This window comes from Atheta coriaria, unplaced genomic scaffold (assembly GCF_025399875.1).
Source record: "Atheta coriaria isolate IRGN ID8LTWV9N9 unplaced genomic scaffold, Caltech_Dcor_3.1 hic_scaffold_7_pilon, whole genome shotgun sequence".
In the NCBI taxonomy this organism is placed as follows: Eukaryota; Metazoa; Arthropoda; class Insecta; order Coleoptera; family Staphylinidae; genus Dalotia; species Dalotia coriaria.
This window is the reverse complement of record NW_027045449.1, coordinates 7079679-7097179: the sequence shown is the minus strand read 5'-3', so window position 1 is coordinate 7097179 and position 17501 is coordinate 7079679. Positions and strand designations below refer to the sequence as shown.

General features: G+C 36.1%; 4 protein-coding genes across 5 annotated transcripts; 2 read left to right on the top strand and 2 right to left on the bottom strand.

The window, feature by feature from the left end:
* The first annotated feature begins 227 nt into the window (after positions 1–227).
* Positions 228–1680, top strand: CAHbeta (carbonic anhydrase beta). The gene is made up of 4 exons (XM_065308113.1): positions 228–493; positions 704–788; positions 849–1036; positions 1090–1680. The coding sequence occupies exons 1-4, from the start codon at positions 401–403 to the stop codon at positions 1489–1491; spliced, it is 768 nt and encodes a 255-aa protein (XP_065164185.1). The 5' UTR covers positions 228–400; the 3' UTR covers positions 1492–1680.
* Positions 1681–2937: 1257 nt separating this feature from the next.
* Positions 2938–7353, bottom strand: Ythdf (YTH domain-containing family protein). The gene is made up of 7 exons (XM_065307041.1): positions 7031–7353; positions 6842–6866; positions 6081–6422; positions 5787–6008; positions 4722–5728; positions 4178–4639; positions 2938–4070 (listed from the first exon to the last, which is right to left on the bottom strand). The coding sequence occupies exons 1-7, from the start codon at positions 7052–7054 to the stop codon at positions 4026–4028; spliced, it is 2127 nt and encodes a 708-aa protein (XP_065163113.1). The 5' UTR covers positions 7055–7353; the 3' UTR covers positions 2938–4025.
* A 309-nt stretch (positions 7354–7662) lies between these two features.
* On the bottom strand, positions 7663–10240 carry Alg9 (alpha-1,2-mannosyltransferase Alg9). Its single transcript, XM_065307042.1, has 7 exons — positions 9880–10240; positions 9672–9823; positions 9427–9619; positions 9176–9375; positions 8836–9113; positions 8626–8780; positions 7663–8571 (listed from the first exon to the last, which is right to left on the bottom strand). The coding sequence occupies exons 1-7, from the start codon at positions 10008–10010 to the stop codon at positions 7845–7847; spliced, it is 1836 nt and encodes a 611-aa protein (XP_065163114.1). The 5' UTR covers positions 10011–10240; the 3' UTR covers positions 7663–7844.
* A 3850-nt stretch (positions 10241–14090) lies between these two features.
* LOC135796306 (retinaldehyde-binding protein 1) lies at positions 14091–16469 on the top strand. 2 transcript variants are annotated; one of them, XM_065308278.1, is made up of 4 exons: positions 14091–14251; positions 15249–15486; positions 15550–16011; positions 16073–16469. In XM_065308278.1, the coding sequence occupies exons 2-4, from the start codon at positions 15265–15267 to the stop codon at positions 16253–16255; spliced, it is 867 nt and encodes a 288-aa protein (XP_065164350.1). In that variant the 5' UTR covers positions 14091–14251; positions 15249–15264; the 3' UTR covers positions 16256–16469. The 2 variants fall into 2 exon arrangements, with proteins under 2 accessions (XP_065164350.1, XP_065164351.1); XM_065308279.1 differs by lacking the exon at positions 14091–14251 and adding an exon at positions 14885–15023.
* Positions 16470–17501: the final 1032 nt, after the last annotated feature.

The following is a 17501-nucleotide window of genomic DNA, read 5'->3' as shown; positions in this document are numbered from 1 at the left end:
AGTGTATATGTACTGATACCGCAAAACGATGTAATTCATACATTTTTGTATGCCCTCATTCAAGTAAAACTTTCCTTATTCGAAGTTAATGATTAATTTTCCTTTAGTGATCAACATTCCACTTGTAACTTACTTAAAATAAGTCACTTGTTTGTAATTCATGCAGTAAATTTGATTCAATGAACCAACGGCCTTGAAACAAACTTTGAACCTCGTGCATAGTTAAACTTCTACCGTCGTTACTGTAGAACGGAACTGTGATATGGAGGGAGATTATTGGGTCAAAGTTGTTCTGTAATGTTTACAAGTAGAAATTCGTTTTTCTGCATTCGATCGCTGAATATATTATCAAGCGAATTCTGGCCAGTGCACTGATAAAGGGTTTGGGCAAAGTGATATCATGGATCGAATATTAAAAGGTATCATGAGGTATCGCACGCTCGACAAAAAGCGCATGGTAGAGCAGTTTAAACAAGTCAAGGACAATCCCACGGTGAGTACACAGCCGTATGTGTCGTACACTTTGCACATGCTTCGTATTTTTATTTAATATGCGCATGTGGCGTTTTTTGAGTCGGGTTTTTAAAAGTGTAGTTTTATGCAACCAAAATAGCACCGAATCACACTTTTGCTATTTTAAAGAGTTAACTACTGGATCCGACTTTAAAACTTTTTAATACAATTTTGTTTTCTGTGTGCATAGCCAAAAGCAGTATTTTTCACTTGCATGGACAGTAGGATGATTCCAACAAGATTTACGGAGACTAACGTAGGCGATATGTTCGTTGGTAAAACTTCTCGATTGAATCAAGAAACTTATTAAATTCATATAAATTTATTGTTTTTAGTTCGTAACGCTGGTAATATCATTCCACATTCTCAACATTTCCTGGACGAGTTAACTACAAATGAGCCCGCCGCTTTGGAATTAGGCTGTGTTGTTAACGACATTCGACATATTATTGTTTGCGGCCACAGCGACTGCAAAGCAATGAACTTATTATACAAATTACAAGATAGTGAATTTGCCTCTCAGGTAATATTTGTTTTATGACAATGAGAAATACGATCAATAATTTTTGTATTTAGAATAATCGAAGAATTTCACCCTTGCGTTCCTGGCTCTGTACGCACGCAATGTCAAGTTTGGACAAATATAAACAATTCGAACTCTCCGACTTTACAAAACCAATGCTGTTCCAAGCCGAAACGCCTTTGAGAAAGTTTGTTGCTTACATCGATCCAGAAAACAAATTTGCTCTAGAGGACAAACTATCACAGATTAATACCCTACAACAGTTACAAAACATTGCAAGTTATGGTTTTCTGAAAAAACGTTTGGAACAATTTGAGTTGCACATTCACGCACTATGGTTTGATATTTATACAGGGGAAATTTATTACTTTAGTCGTGGAAGAAAACAATTTGTGATAATAGATGAGAATAATATTGATAAATTGTTGAAGGAAGTAACCAGATATTATTCATAGGCACTAAAGCTTTATGAAGTTGCCTAAGTTATGAACCAAATATAATACATAAATGTATTTAATAATTACTGTATGATATTTTATAGAATATGTTATGAAACATGTAAGTGGCATTTAAAATGCCAATTTACTGGTGATCTGTGATGATGTACTATAGAAAATAAAGTATAGATTTTTTAAAATATATAACAGTATACATATAAACTATTTTTTCCTGAGTTTTATATGATATATCTTTATAATTATATCTTCGTAGAGATACCAGTTTATTTGATATAATTTGACTTGTTATTTATTTAAAAACTGTCCCATTAAATCTGACTAAATTAACGACGAAAAGATCGATTATACAAAAGATAGTATTACATCTGTAGAGGATGACTTGAGTCAACTCAATATAATCCATCTCCGACCATGTTCTTCAGCTTTCAATCTCTCCATCTACCCACAACAACACTCTAAATTGTCTTCAAATCTGCCGCGTTAGCAACTTCTTTGTCTTTTGAGCTATATCAACCACATCCATTCGCATGCACACCAACTTTATTTGAAATATCACTGCATTCAAATTATTTCCCACACATCGACCTCCAATAGTTGCTTTTGTAGCTTCCAAAACCCCATAAAGCTGATGTCGTAACTGGATGTAAGCCACATGTTAAGTGTGAATACCACCATAACTATGGTCAAGTCGTTGGCGACTGCTTATCCTTATGCCACACAACGACCAAAGATGTTAACACTCTTCCTGCTCGTTTGCTATCTACGACCACATATCTATGATTAGGGCTAGGCCAAAAAGGAAGCTCTCGAGGTCTTTTCCATTACCACATCTCTTTGGACAACGAAGTTAAAGCGCAGGAAGACATCTTCAATAAGTTTAGTCGACACTTTAGCTAGTGTTAAATGGTGGTCCTGAATCTAAAATTAGGGCTCCTTTATTGATCTCTTCCATCCACTCTCCGAAGATAATCGGAAGTCTTCATTTGGTTTGCTTGATTTGGTAAAAGATTTGCTTTTGTTTCAACATACAAGAAATCTTCTTACCCAGATGCCTAATGATAGTGTAGATTGATTTCAACGGAATTACCATAAATACTGAATAAACATTCTTGGATTTACGTTAATTCATATTTCAAAAAATGTTTGTTATTAACGTATCAAATTGTGTTAAATTTAAATGATTCTATAATAATTGCTTCGCCAAGATTTGTGGGGTGGGGGAGTACGTTCGTAAAATATTTTCTTACTTAAATTTTAATAGTTGTAAATTCAGAACTTTGTATTGTTGAAGATAAGCGTGTTTTTTTAACCAAATATGACAATAATATTTTAAGTAATGGTTTATGAAATTTACGCGTTCTGAAAGGGATTTGCGGTTGCCAAGCAGGAGACGACGTAAATGATCGAAATTGAAGAATATGAGGAAACAACTGCCACAATCCATCAAACTTCATCTTTCTTCTTATTATTTATCCAATTCTTGAATACAATGTAAATTATACAGGTAATAACAAATTCATAATTTTTTGCTCAATTTCTTTCTCTACATCCATTTAATAGCAACATATCAATTTCTAAATATTCATAATTATTATAGCGGTATCAATAAATGATATCAGTAGACAATGACAATAAAAGTTTAATAACCACAGCTTAATATTTGTTGTTTTTTTTTTTATTAATTTTGTAATATATATTTATAATGAAGTAGAAGTCCCATTTAATTTTATTAATCTTTAATTCATTAGGCATATATCCATCATATGTATTGTATGTATATCATTTTACTTTAGTAACTATGTATATGATTTTAGTCCCACACGAAACGATACTCATGTTAGAAAGACATTCGCAATCAAAATTATAAGAAGTTGAACAAACAAAAATCTTTCGGAAAAAATCACCAACGAAAGCATATAAACGTATATTTTCAGCTTGCTTTTTCCTATGCGTGTATAATTTGAAAATCTTCAAAACAAAGAAATATAACAAACTAACAACATGGAGGAAAAAATCCAGCAAATCATCTGAACCATCGCGCAGTAAACTCATATAATGTATTTATGGTGTATATGTAATTGTAATAAATCAACTATTTTGATTAATTCGTAATTATTTACTTATTCGCGCCTGCCCGCAATTTAGGTAATCTTATCGTAAGATTAAATAGCGGACGCGGCCGTATTTCATGCTTAGATACGACGAACGTTTCAGTTTGACGTCTTTTGTTTCTCCATTGTTTTCCTTCATTTGTTTACAACCGATTAGTGAACTTGAACTGAGGGGGGCACTACGCGAATTTAGTTTTCTCTTGGTGGCTATTGTTATTGGTTTGAACGTCGCACCGACAAGTTAGAATCATTTTGAGTACGGCTCGCACGCGGCGCATATAGAAAGGAACTTGTTTTGTAAGTCCAGTGTTAGTTTCGATTGTAAATTCAGTCCCAGTGTTCTGTTTTTTTTAAAGGTAGTTCATAAAATCCGTGTCGAAGTATAACCGCACTCAATTTTATATGTATTTTTAGTTGACTTTAATTGCGATTCCTTGCGCCTCGTCCTCCTCTATCTCCACGTTCCTGCAATGCAAATTAAATTATTTTTCGGTGAATTTTATAATGCCAGTCAGTTAACTACGTCCACATAAGTAATAGATAACTGTTACGAGTTTAAAATAATTATTTACCTTGTGGTGTCCGCGATCGTGGTACCTATTATCGCGATCCCGATCTCCTCTATCAGGTCCACCCCGGTCGCCGCCGCGACCGTCATGGTTGTCGTGATTGCGCCCGTGGTGCGGTCGATGGTCATTGTGTCGATCGTGGTCGTGATGATTACGATGATGACCGCGTTCGCTCCTATCGCCGCGGACGCCTTGATCACGATCGCGATCGCTGCCTCGTTCACGGTCTCTGTCGCGATCACCGCGATGGTCGCCCCGATGATTAGGACCGTGATGGTCACGTGGATCGCGCCCGTCATGATCGCCTCGCCCGCCACCACTATTATTTTTCACAGCACTATTACCACCACCACACGATCCGTCCGGCTGTTTCCGAGTATCTTCCTCTTCCTGTCGCTTCTCGTAGTGGATGAAATCGTCGAAGATCGACGTCGAATGTCGATACGTATGAATAATCCGCAACACCTGCAAACGATCAGACGACGAGTAAAGACAAGACAATCACAGACTATCATTTTGTTTGAATAGAAAATGTAAAAGTAAATACTTGTAATCCTTTAGCGTGAGGCACTTCCTGCGTGTCTCTGGAATTGGTGACCGGCTTATTCTCATTGTTCTCCAATCGAATATACCTCAATTGCACGTTGGGCACGTCCTTCACATACACCCAGCGCACTTTGAACTGTCCCTTCCACTTGTCTTGCGACCACACTGAACTGTTCGAATTATAGTCCAGCGGCGACACCATCTGCGCCATGCCGCAGAAATGTCCGCTACCGTTGACCGAGAAGAACAAATACACTGCACCGTTTGGCTCGCGCTCGCGATATGCCTGATCAAGCCGCTTGTTACCGTGCTCCGTGCTGCACCAGATCTCGTATTTAATGCTACGATGTATATCGTCCTCCGAGTAGGACTTTATAACAAAGAATCGCGCGTTGGGCGCGTTCAGATCGAATTCGGGCGGATTGTAGTTGTTCTTGCCGCGCAGCTCATCGAGCACCGGGTGCGAGGCATTTGCCGCCGCCACAGTCGTCGACTGTTGTTGATGAGAGTGTTGAACCATCGAAGCAGGCAGCGACGGCGGCTGCATACTCGTTTGCTGCATTAAGCTCTGCACGTGCGATCCAGCAGTCGGCATGCTGACCGGAGGCGGTGGCTGCATGTGCGGCGGCATGATCGCTGGCTGATAGGATTGCATGGTGTGGGGGCCAGGCCTGGGCGCCGACGGGGGGCCGCGATTGGTCGGTGGGCAATTCCATGCTGGACGCACCGGCATTGCTGGAGCGGCTCCCATCGATTTCGGCACAGGCGGCTGCGGGTTGTTGACAAACGTCGGTGGTGGTGGGGGTTGTTGCGGTGGTGTATTTTTGTTGGTGTCCCATGTACCAATATCCATATTGTGCTTGCCCGGGATAATTGGTCCAGGCGGCATACCGGGACCCTTCTTCTTCAGCCCTTGACTGGGCATGGGCAGTTGGGGTTTTGCAGGCTGGCTTGCTATGCTCGCCCATGTCATTTTCTTTTGGTCTTTAGATTCGGAGTTTTTCAAATCTACAATTATTTTCAAGGTAATATAGAACTCAACTCTTCAAGAAACTAAGAAATTTACCTAAATTTTGCATGGCTTGCTCTACCGTTTTCAACGTGTCTCCGGGCATGGCTTGCGTGTACATATTGGGCTGTTGATCCCGATAGTACTCGTCGTACTTGCGCTGTTGGCCGATCTGACTGCCCCAGGTGTTGTAGTCGCCGTTGCTGTGGAAGTAGTTGAACGACGAAGGCTGAGCGAATGGATTCGGGGTGGAGTATGTCGTTGACGGGCCAAACATTCCTGTAATAAATATCAAGCAGTGAGCGAGTCAATATTGACTTAATATAGTTTACAGCCGACGACTGAACTCACCGTCGATGGAATACGAGTCGTGATGATAGCCGCCGCTGAGGAACGCCATCGGATCCTGGCCATTGGACCATGTGCCGTCGCCGACGCCGTACGCCTGATAAGGAAACGTGCCGCCACTGCCGTAGTATCCTGCCGTGCTCATGTTGTACAAGTCCGTGGCGGTCGAGATCGGCACTGATGTGCCATATGGATTGTTGTGCGCGGCGGCTGAATTCGCCTGTTGCTGCTGCTGCGATCGCCATGTCTCGAACTCTTGCTCTGCAGACGTTCCGCTACCACTTGCTACCACACCGTCGCCGCCCGTTCCTGCCGTTCCTAACTGCTCTTTAGGGCCATTGGACACTGCAAGATATTCAATCAAACAATCAAAAAGTTGAATAAACCGAAATCAAGTATTCAAAAAAATATATAGTGCGGTCCTTTCGAAATATGATACATTCTAACCTCATTGGACTGAATCAACAAATTGCATATCTTGATAATACCAACATTAGAGAAACAAAAGATAAAGACAAACAATCGTTCTATATGAACGGAATGTGCGAAGCGGGCCGTTTATTAATGACAAGCGTGAGAATATCAAGCGCACGACGTACGACAACTGCCGGAAATAAATTTTATCCAGTCCGGCTTCGACGCGGTACTCACACATGTAACCTATGCATGTAACTTGCGGCGCCAAAAGATAAGAAAGTAATGCCGGCGTCGCGACAGAATCAGTCCGGAAAAACCAACGTATCGCATGAAGTAATTACACTAACCTGTGTTTCCCTGACCTTTCATCCGCTGCTTCCACGCATGAAGAATGAGACGACGAAGCCGGAGGTGGGTACAGCAACGTGAACGGATGCATCATAAAAAAGAAACAAATGCGCATTAGACATGAGGATGGCGGATGAGACCAGCTTGTCGCCGGCATCATCATCGGCGGCGGCAATCGCTCAGCGTACCTGATCTGACACGCCTGCTGACATTGACTGCACTGTTTTCGTTCCTATTTTCGTTCGGTCCCGAAAGTGAGATGGGGGATTGGAAATGCACCGACAATTGTTCCGGACCGCACGCCACACTTACACTCGGCGCACTCGTCGGCACTTCGGTTATTGCACACAATTTCAATCCGAAACGCACTCAACCACGCACCGCCACCGCTCGATGCACCAAAACTTTATTAAGTTCACACAATTCTTATTATACACTTCCAAGTCAAATTAAAACGTCCAATAATGGCGTCCACTAACCGCGATCTTCGTCGGATGACTCCTCTCAACGCGCATCTGCTGCTGCGCATTGACAACAAAGTGTTTTCGATCATTGCCGACTTCGCACGAGGTAAGAGATATTTTATTTTAGTAGAAAGCAAAAATTAAATTATTGAAGTGCTACCAAACTTAGAAACACCTAAATTATACACAATAGAAATAATATCATATATAGTAATGTAAAAACTTAAATATGTTTTATACTTATAAAAGAAAATGTGTGTATTTGGTTGTCTACTTTTCAATTTAAGAAAATGCTTAGAAAACTGAATGACATTAAGGGATGGAGGAATGCCAAATATGTTACCTGGTGCAATGTATTAAATGTTTAAGTATTATTATTTAATAAATGTACTACATGTTATCTTTGGTGCCTCTTGTTTGATGTGAATTTGCAAATTCACAATATTGCTATTCCTTTATCTTATTGTAAAAGAAATATAAAATCGTCAGGAACAAGGACGCCGCGATTTTCCTTTGTTTAATACATATACATATTTCGTTATGGTTTAGGTCTAGGTTTGCTTATAGGTACCTTCTGTAAAAGCGTAAAATTACCGTACGTTACATACTGCTGCGATAGAAATGGAATGTAAAAAGCCCTAAATAATGGATGTGATTTCTCCGCATTCAAAAACGGCAAGCCTTTAACAAATTTCCATTTATCCACCTGCTTTGCGTAAATCGGTTCCAGGCTGGTCTCCTTTCCAAGATCAAGATCCAACATAAAATGGCACCTGTGCAATTCAAAGTATAATGACTCAACTTCTTCATTTTTGTCATTGAAGTGATCATGAATAATCTTTGTCGCATTGTCTCCTTGTGAATAAGGAGCAGGCAACATTCCGTCAAACTCAGACTTGATAAATTTTATATTCCAATTTGGGCTAGGAAGGAAGAATGAGGATGGATAGCGATGCCAGTCTTTGCCCACGCAGACATTAACGATAGTTTTTGGGAGGATTCGACCTTCACTCGGATACCGATTGAGTTCCATTAGTAAGTCAAATGGAGCATGATAATTCTGGTACAGAGAAAACATGCGGGAAATGCCAATCACGCCTGTTGATAGAATAGCAATGACCATTATCCAGACGGTTTTCTCCAGGTAGTGAGTGCCAATGCTGCTGGGTTTGAATAGGCAATATACGCGGTAATATAATTTTTGTACTACATCAACTGATATTGCTCCACACAGGCATATCAAAGGGTAAATCGGGAACAAAAACCTAAAAAGAAAAACTCACTCAACAACTAATAAATTAATATATAATTCAAATTACCTTTCTTCTTTGTGGGGTTGCATCATGAAGATTGCAAGCCATAAGAAAAGTGGTGATAGTGAGAGGTAATATGGCAATGTGAGTGTCATCTTATGCTTTGCAGGCACCAACAAATATTGCAAAAGGAGAAATACCGGACATGTCAGGGCAAGTATCTGTAGATTATATTTTATATCAATATTAAAAATTATTGTTGTTTGTTATACTTACCCATATAAAATTGAAATTTAAAAATCCATTTATCAAATAGTAACTTAAAGGCTCAGTGCCATACAAATTTGGACCTGCACCACCAAATACATTGTATTTGACAATGTTGAATGGTGCGATAACAAGGCGGCCGTAATGCATCGAATCAATGGCAACCATCGGGGCCAAAATCACTATTGCGGAAATAACTGCCCACTGAAGAAACAGTTTGTATTCTTTGCATCGGAATATGATATCATAGGCTATTGGTATTCCTAATACAACAGCAAAAGGCCAACCTACAAAAAAATAGTGTTGTATGTAGATTTAAGTACGTTAATTCGTCAAATTTAATAAATACCTAAAAATGCACCCAATGCAACCATAAATATTGCTAATGGATACTTTTGGGTCCACCAAGCCCAGCAAGCTGCAGTAAATGTATACATTGCAAATGATGATGGAAGGAATGCACTGCTGGATATAAACATTCCTGCTGAAAGCAGCTCAAATGCAAGCCAAATTCGCCCAACTTGTACTCCAAACTCTCTACATACAGCTCTAAAATAATCATATATACAATTTGATTACTTCAATTCATTAACATCTTACTTGTAGAAATACACTTCAACAAAAGAACAAAGCAAACCCAAAACACACCGAATCAAATAAAATATCAATAGTGGATTGGGCTGCAAGATCTTGTGATATAAATAAGCAGGTGTGGCATGGATCATTAAATAAGTGTAAGATCTAAGGGCAAATTCAGGACTATATTCCCATGTTTGCAAGCCTTTTCCAAAAACTGCAACAAAAACATTTTAGTTCTGTCTTATGTACTATCATTTATGTTATACTTAAGTAATGCATTGGTTCCCAATAATTATAGGTCTCATCACAATCTGAAATATTGGACCAGATTGCAGCACAAAATCTGGCAGATAATAATGCTTTGAATGCAGTATCACCTCCAGGATAGAGTGGAGAGTCATCACTCTTTTCATTTTTTCTATGAAATAAATTCAATCAATATTTTTACTCACATATTCCTAGCAAGTGACTTACTTTCTTCCTTGGAATTGTTCTTTTTCTTTTTGTGCCGCCAGTTTCTTTGGTTCCTTTCTGTGATCTTTTCGATTAAAACTCCCGTTCTGCGCCTGCTGCCTCAGCTTCAAAGAAGGTGGATTCCTACCCATTTTCACTTCCAAACAGTATTTTCGAAGAGTACATACACCGCTACTACGATCACCGCATGTTGTAGTTATTATTAATTCGTATTAATATTGATCTTATCTTTCCCGGCACATGATTTGGAGTTAACACATCATCAAACACGCAACGCGCAGTGTTTTATTATTTACATACCCAGCAGAACCGGAATGATAAAAACGAAAGAGCAAATGAGGTTTGCTTTAGTGTAGTTAGGTGCGGTGGGTTGCATAATGTTGCCGGTAAAATATCAATATTTGTGCTAAGACTGTGGTAGTACTGGAACCGAGTACGATTAAGCTTTCCACAACGATTTTTTGAATGAAATTTCATTTTTCTGTAGAATTATGAAGTACTAGACAAAACCTGATTGGGTTGCTGTCCTATACTTTGGGCCTATAAATGGTTATTAAATAAAAGTGATTTTTAGGGATTTTAAATTATAGTTTAAAATGTACAGAAAAACATGAAAACCGTAAATGGAATGAAGATTCATTATCCAGGAACATCCAGTGCTTTTTCTATTATACCAATTTCAATTTTTAGGTCATAAAAATTGCGTCTTCCTTGGTCGCATTCTCCCACCTTTTACTGCAGTTGGATTTATCCAATCTATCCAATTCGAGAGTTTTGGGTCTTTCATATGTTTGTATGCTTCAGACATAATACAGATATATTTATAATACTAAGTATGATAATTCGTTCAATATTTATAAATATAAAATTATTTCATTATTAAAAAACTGTTTGAAATAAGATTATTTAATATTTGAAGTGTTAATTGATGGATTTAGCACTTTATAATTATTTAATTGCATTTATTAATAACAAATTGATAATACAATATTATCAATATCCTGTTTGCATTATATAACTTTTGATAATATTCCAGTTGAGTCAAAACATTTTAATATTATTTAATTTCTAGTTTTTGATTAAATTTAATTAAATCGTATTGATTGTTAGAACTAATTGGATTGTTCATAAAAGATGTACCTATAACACGAAGAGTCTGAACAGAGATAAGTACTCCAAAACGTACATGCTTGGTATATAATTCATTGTTAATTTCCTTAACACAAATTTCTTGTTTTTGTAGCACACGGAACCAACGTGAATCGCATAGCATGTTCGTTTTATTTCTTACTTCCTATAAAACTGCAATGTGCAATTTAATATAACTAGCTTTTATTATTCATCACAATGTTACACTAACAACCACTAACGACTTTCTCTTCATAATCCTGCTTACAGCTTATTAAACATTATTCTGATGTACAAAATGTTGTACAAAGTTGATTTAAATCCATCAAGTTTTATACTTATTGACATATTAGTTACGCATACGATTGATGATTACTTTATATAAATATTTATTCAAAGAAACAATGAATTTTCCACTGGACACAATAAATGTGTACGAGGTGATTGTCATGTAACTCAAACTTTAGAAAACGATTAACAGATATTCTTATCACAAGTTGGTGTAACTGTTTTTGTGATAAACCTACATGTATAACATTGATCTGTGGCATTTTGCGTGCACCCATTTCATTTTAAAGTGAAAGCCCTAATCTACAATCAAAGATAGAAAATGTAAGTCGGTTTGGGCTATCGTGTCATTGCACGGAAGGTCAATCGCTATCTCTGACGGTCGTTTTTGTATCGGCCAAGATAAAATTGAATGTAATAGGGCAGTCGTTTCATTCAATGTTTACTTACCGAGTATTTTCATAAGTTTGTATGGCCGATACGATGTCAAATTTGAATGCCGATTGAACAATACTATATGAAACTATTACAAATCAATGCAAGTGTTTGTCAAATCTGATGAGATAGCTTTTGCGACTATGAGGGGTCTTATTAGTACATTTAGTAATTTGACAAATACAGTATCGTTTATATAGTACTAGCTTTTGTCCGAGGCTTCGTCCCGGTAGTGTTTGTTAAAAATGCAATTCGTTTTTACTCTCTTGTTCTTGCTGTAGTATGTGTCAATTCTATCAATAAGATTTGCAATTTTATTTTAAGGAAATTAATTATACCAAGAATTGCTAATAATGCACTGCTGCTGGCCATCTCGGATTCAACTATTTAATTATAACTATGACTGAATTACAATACCAACTTTTATCCTATAGAAAAGGGCTGTCTTTAGGGTTTTCCCGACAATTATTTGAATTTTTCTTGCCATAAAAACCATCCTTGGTCTTTAACAAACATTTAAAAAAGAATTGGCCAAATTGGTCTAGGCGTTGTTGAATTATATGCTTACCAACAGAATTTGCGATTCATTTTTATATTATAGATTGCTAATCTATAATAATTTGAGTGTAATGTAAAGAATAATAATAATAATGGACGTATTCTTTATAAAATGATTTTCTGACATTTTCTTGGTTATTTCCGATATATTTTATTTTAAATTGAGAAATATTATTATAATAGCATAATTTATACATAATTTAAAGATGCACGCACATGCGTTACATTTTTATTGAAGGTAATGTATATGAAAAACAAAAACAAATTAGCAGAATCTTGAAAAACGGACGAACTTTCGAACGCTAGATAAATTTTGTGATGCACTTTATAATGCTGGATTGCACGCGCAGTTTGCTACTTAGAAACTGTTTTTGTTTGAGCAACGATTGCGCAACCAAATGGGCGATTAATAATAAACAGCATTTTGTATTGTTTTAATCAATATTGGCGATGATTGTTTTCAAATACTCGAACTTTCGACTAGTTAAGCACCTTGAACACTTATACGCATGGCGCTTTCCTACGTACTTTTTAATTTAAGTGGAGACAAGTTTGAATTTATCTCCTATTATTTTTAAAACACCAATATGAATTTTACATTTATGGCTGTCTAGGGATAACATATAGATACTTAAATATTTATTACAGAATGAACAGTGCATGTTAAATCATAACAATAATAATATTTCTTAAATTTATTTTAAATCAGCATTAACAAATTTGTGCTATGATGTTGTATTGTTTAACCACGTGCATTAAATCAATATATCTTCTATAATATAAAAATGAATCGCAAAATCTGTTGGTATGCGCATAACTCAACAACGCGTAGACCAATTTGGCCAATTCTTTTTCTTAAATGTTTGTTAAAGTCCAAGGATGGTTTTTGCGGCGAGAAAAATTCAAATAATTGCCGGGAAAACCCTAAAGACAGCCCTTTTCTATAAGATAAACGTTGGCATTGAGATTCAATCATAGTTATAGTTAAATAGTTGAATCCGAGGTGGCGCGCTGAAGTGTATTATTAGCAATTCTTTAAATAATTAATTTCTTTAAAATAAAATTGCGAATCTTATTGATAGTATTGACACATACTATGTCTCGAAAAAGAGAGTAAAAACAAATTACATTTTATTAAACACTACCGGGACGAAGTCGCGGGCTAAAGCTAGTCAATATATAAATATACATAACAATGTATAATGTATGTATGTATTTTATAAACTCCAAAACGGCTGGATGAATTTGAATTAAAAATTTAAGTATTCTTCCTATTAGTTTAGCGAGTAATCTTGTGAAGATTGGTGGCAAAATTTTACTTGAAAGGTATAAAATAAAGGTTAAAAAAGCTGAGAAAAGCACATCTTCGGAAATAATTTATTTGTGCAATAAATATGGCACCGTATCGAGGACACGGACATTAAATTTTGAACATTACCCCAAAAAAAAAATAATTTTAATTTATAACTTTCTCAATCTTTATCCTTTGTTATAAAAAGCAAATTTAACATAATTATCACCGATGCGTCACCCTACTGATAAAAAAGCAAGTATGCGAAATAAAACAATGCACTGTTGGACCGATTGCTCATCGCACATTGTGTACTTAGGAACCAAGGCATCATCGCTGTCAACTTCCAACTTATTTGTTACATAGACAATGATGCTTCGATTATGGACCTGAAGCTTGAAGCACCCGCCGAGGAGCATAGTCTATCATCGACGATGCATCAGCGTCGACACACATCGCTTCGTATATCGGAATACGAAAATGGCTGAGCGGCTGAACTTTGTCACCCGGACCGGGTCGTGATTATGATAATAGACGGATATAAGGTTTGTGTTATTTGCCAGAAAAGCTCGATACGCGTACACGCTCTCTTTCCGTTCGGACGTGGTGCATTAACAACTAAGTGCATCTTCACTCGCATTTTCCATACATCGGTACCAGTCTAGTCAGCAGGTGAGTGCGACAAATATTTTGCAACCATCTAGAATTTTTTTCCGTGGCTTATCGTGCGATGGCATACATTTCGACGTCAGACAACAAAACTGATGTAAAAGTGTGCTGGCGATTTTTGCATATTTATTTTATATGCAACGGACTGTCATTACTATGCGGAGGTTTTTTATTGTTACGGTTAATATCGGGTTTAACGGAGGTTAAAATTTAAATGTAGGATACATCTATACAAAAAACTGTCTGAACCACAAGCAACTAGTTTAAATTACTTGTCTGGGAAAGTAAACACTTATTTATGTTTGATGTTCAATTTCAATAGTATCAAAATTGATAAGAGATTTGTTTGATGTGTAGCTTCGATAAATTTAGTTGAATTAAGTTGAATTTAAAAAAACACGTTGATAATTATTACAAAAATTTTAGCAAGAAGAAATCGTGTTTATTTGAACGAAGTTAAGCAAATTGGTTCACTTTAGATATATCTTGAGTTTTGTTAATTAAATAAATAATAATATTTATTCTGATATAATTTTGTTAGAGATTAGTCCCAAAGATGTGTTGGTATTAGTAATATCACATAATACCTCATTTTTATTTCAATTGTTTTTTTATAAAGTCTAATCTTTAAAACAGTTGCTGATAATTGTTATCCACGTACTTCGAACCATATCACTCTAGAATAATAAAAATAAATACTCAGATTACTTATAAGCTGAATTGATTGACAAATTGCACAGTTCACTTGCGTTCGTTGCCGCTTAAATATTTAAAGGTGAATATTATGGGTTTAACTTTAAACAAATACTAAAAGCTTATTAATATATTAACAAAGAAATATCAAGAGTAGCTCTTATCATAAAAAGGTCACATTTCACTTGCTAAATGTAGTTTATTCTGTTTATTTATTGCTAAACGAGCTACTTATATTCCGCATAGCGAGATAAGCGCGTTAATATTGCGTTGCAGTGCGTCGTTGAATAACACGTTCAATTTATAGACAGCCAACGTTTACAATGGCCGCCCCTTTCACACTTGACACCACAACATTCACCGACGAGGCGAAAAGGCTCGCCAAAGAGGAACTCCGTGAAGAGCCCGAAATCGTCAAAGCCGCCATTGAAGAACTTCGAGCTCTTCTCAAAGCCGATGATACCATTCATTTCCGTGACGACGATGAGTTCCTTATGATTTTCCTTCGGCCGTGCAAGTTCTACGCTAAGTCCGCTCATGAATTGGTTAGTAAATGAAATTAATAAAATAAATTTAGATAATTCATTAAAATATTGATGAATTCGTAGATGCAACGTGTTGCTAAGTTCAAGAACGACCAGAAAGCACTTTTGGACGGCCTTCTTCCCGAACAGGAGAAGGATTCCTTCATTAACCACAATGTGGTGAATGTGTTGAAGGATCGTGACCATTTGGGTCGTCGTGTACTGATTGTCAACGTAGGCAAGACGTGGGACACCAATGCAGTGGACTCTGATCAATTGTTCAAAATCTTCTACCTCATTCATGAAGCCGCCATGTTGGAACCAGAGACTCAGGTGCGTGGCGTTGTTGTCATAATGGACTTCAACGGCATGGGCATGTCTCAAGTGAAAGCTTTGTCCCCGGCGTTCAGCTACAAGCTGCTCACGTTTATTCAGGAAGCAATGCCTCTTCGTTTGAAGGAGGTGCATATGGTTAAGGAACCATTTGTTTTCAACATTGTCTGGGCTTTGTTCAAGCCTTTGATCAAACAGAAGTTGAAGAAGAGAGTAAGTGTTTTATACTAAGTACAGTAAAAATAAGTAAAAATATTATTTTTGGTCAAATTAGATCTTCTTCCATGGTTCCAAGATGTCGTCTCTGCAAAAACACATTCCTAAGACGCATTTGCCCAAGGATTACGATGGTGATCTGCCCACGATTGATTACACCGGTGCTGATTGGTATCCCGCGATCGAAACACACATCGATCACATTAAACAGTGGAACACTTACGGCTTGACCAAGAAATAACTGCGTACGCTTGCAATTTCTAGTATTATTCATAATTATAATACGTAATAGCAATATCTATGACATATTAAAAATACAATTACTCCATCTTATTCATTAAGTGATCACAAGTGCCAATGATAAACCAAAATGCCACTTTATATGATGGTTTATGTTTATGTTATGTTATTGATATGTTTTAGTTAAATTTTATTCAATATAAAAGTGAACAAATTATTGTTGTATGTTTAATTTACTTTCCGGAAGGTGTACGACCATGACTAAGGTCACTATTTTTGTTAGATGTAATTTTGCAATTAAATACTCTTACACATGTGTAATTAGTCGTAGTAGTAGTTTTAAAGTATAGGCGAGCAAACACGTACTATTTATTATTTCATGATTTAAAAGTGGTATAACTAAATTAATTATATACACGTTTGTGAATATAATAATCTGTAATCTACATAAGATTTCAGAAATTGGTGGTTCATATAAGAACAAAATAGATATGCTGGATCCACGCATAAAAAACTAATTTTATTATAAATAATCAATTATTATTATAATTACTCAATGTTTGTAAGAAAAGATTTATTTAAACATTTATATTTCACTAATGTTACCACGTTTTCAATTTATTTTTATTTTTTATTTTATTATTTAAGTTATAAACAAAAAAGTAGTAAAGAAGACACGTTCATAAAATATAAATAATGTTAGAATAATTTGTCCAATACATATGCATTTGTTAGTAGTTTATATAAATAAATTGTTAATTACGTATTTTTTCTTCTTTTAATGAGTGGCCTGGAGGCATCAACGTCAAAAACACATTAACACAATGATTATAATTTAAGTTTCGTTTGGTTAACTTTGCACAAGGTCGTAAAATGTTTTAAGCTAGTTTTAGTAGGTTTTCTTTCGTACTGTTACAAAAGTTTTGCATTTTTAAGGAAATAATTAGTTTCTTAAAATAATGTATTCTATTTTTATGCTAATGTTTTTAAATGTAAGAGTGAATGTAAAAACTGGATATACATAATATATTTAAGAAATACCTATTATTTTTTGTGAGACAATTGAAATTTAAATAAATTTAATAAATTTATTTTTTTTACTAAACCTTGCATGAAAGGACTTGTTTAAATATTAATAAATATTGGATTAGAGTTTTTTTTTCAAATTCTTCGATTTTATTAAAATTGTATTATAAAAAGGATTGGTATTTTTGCAAATTTATTTTAACAGGGCAGTAAGTTACGTT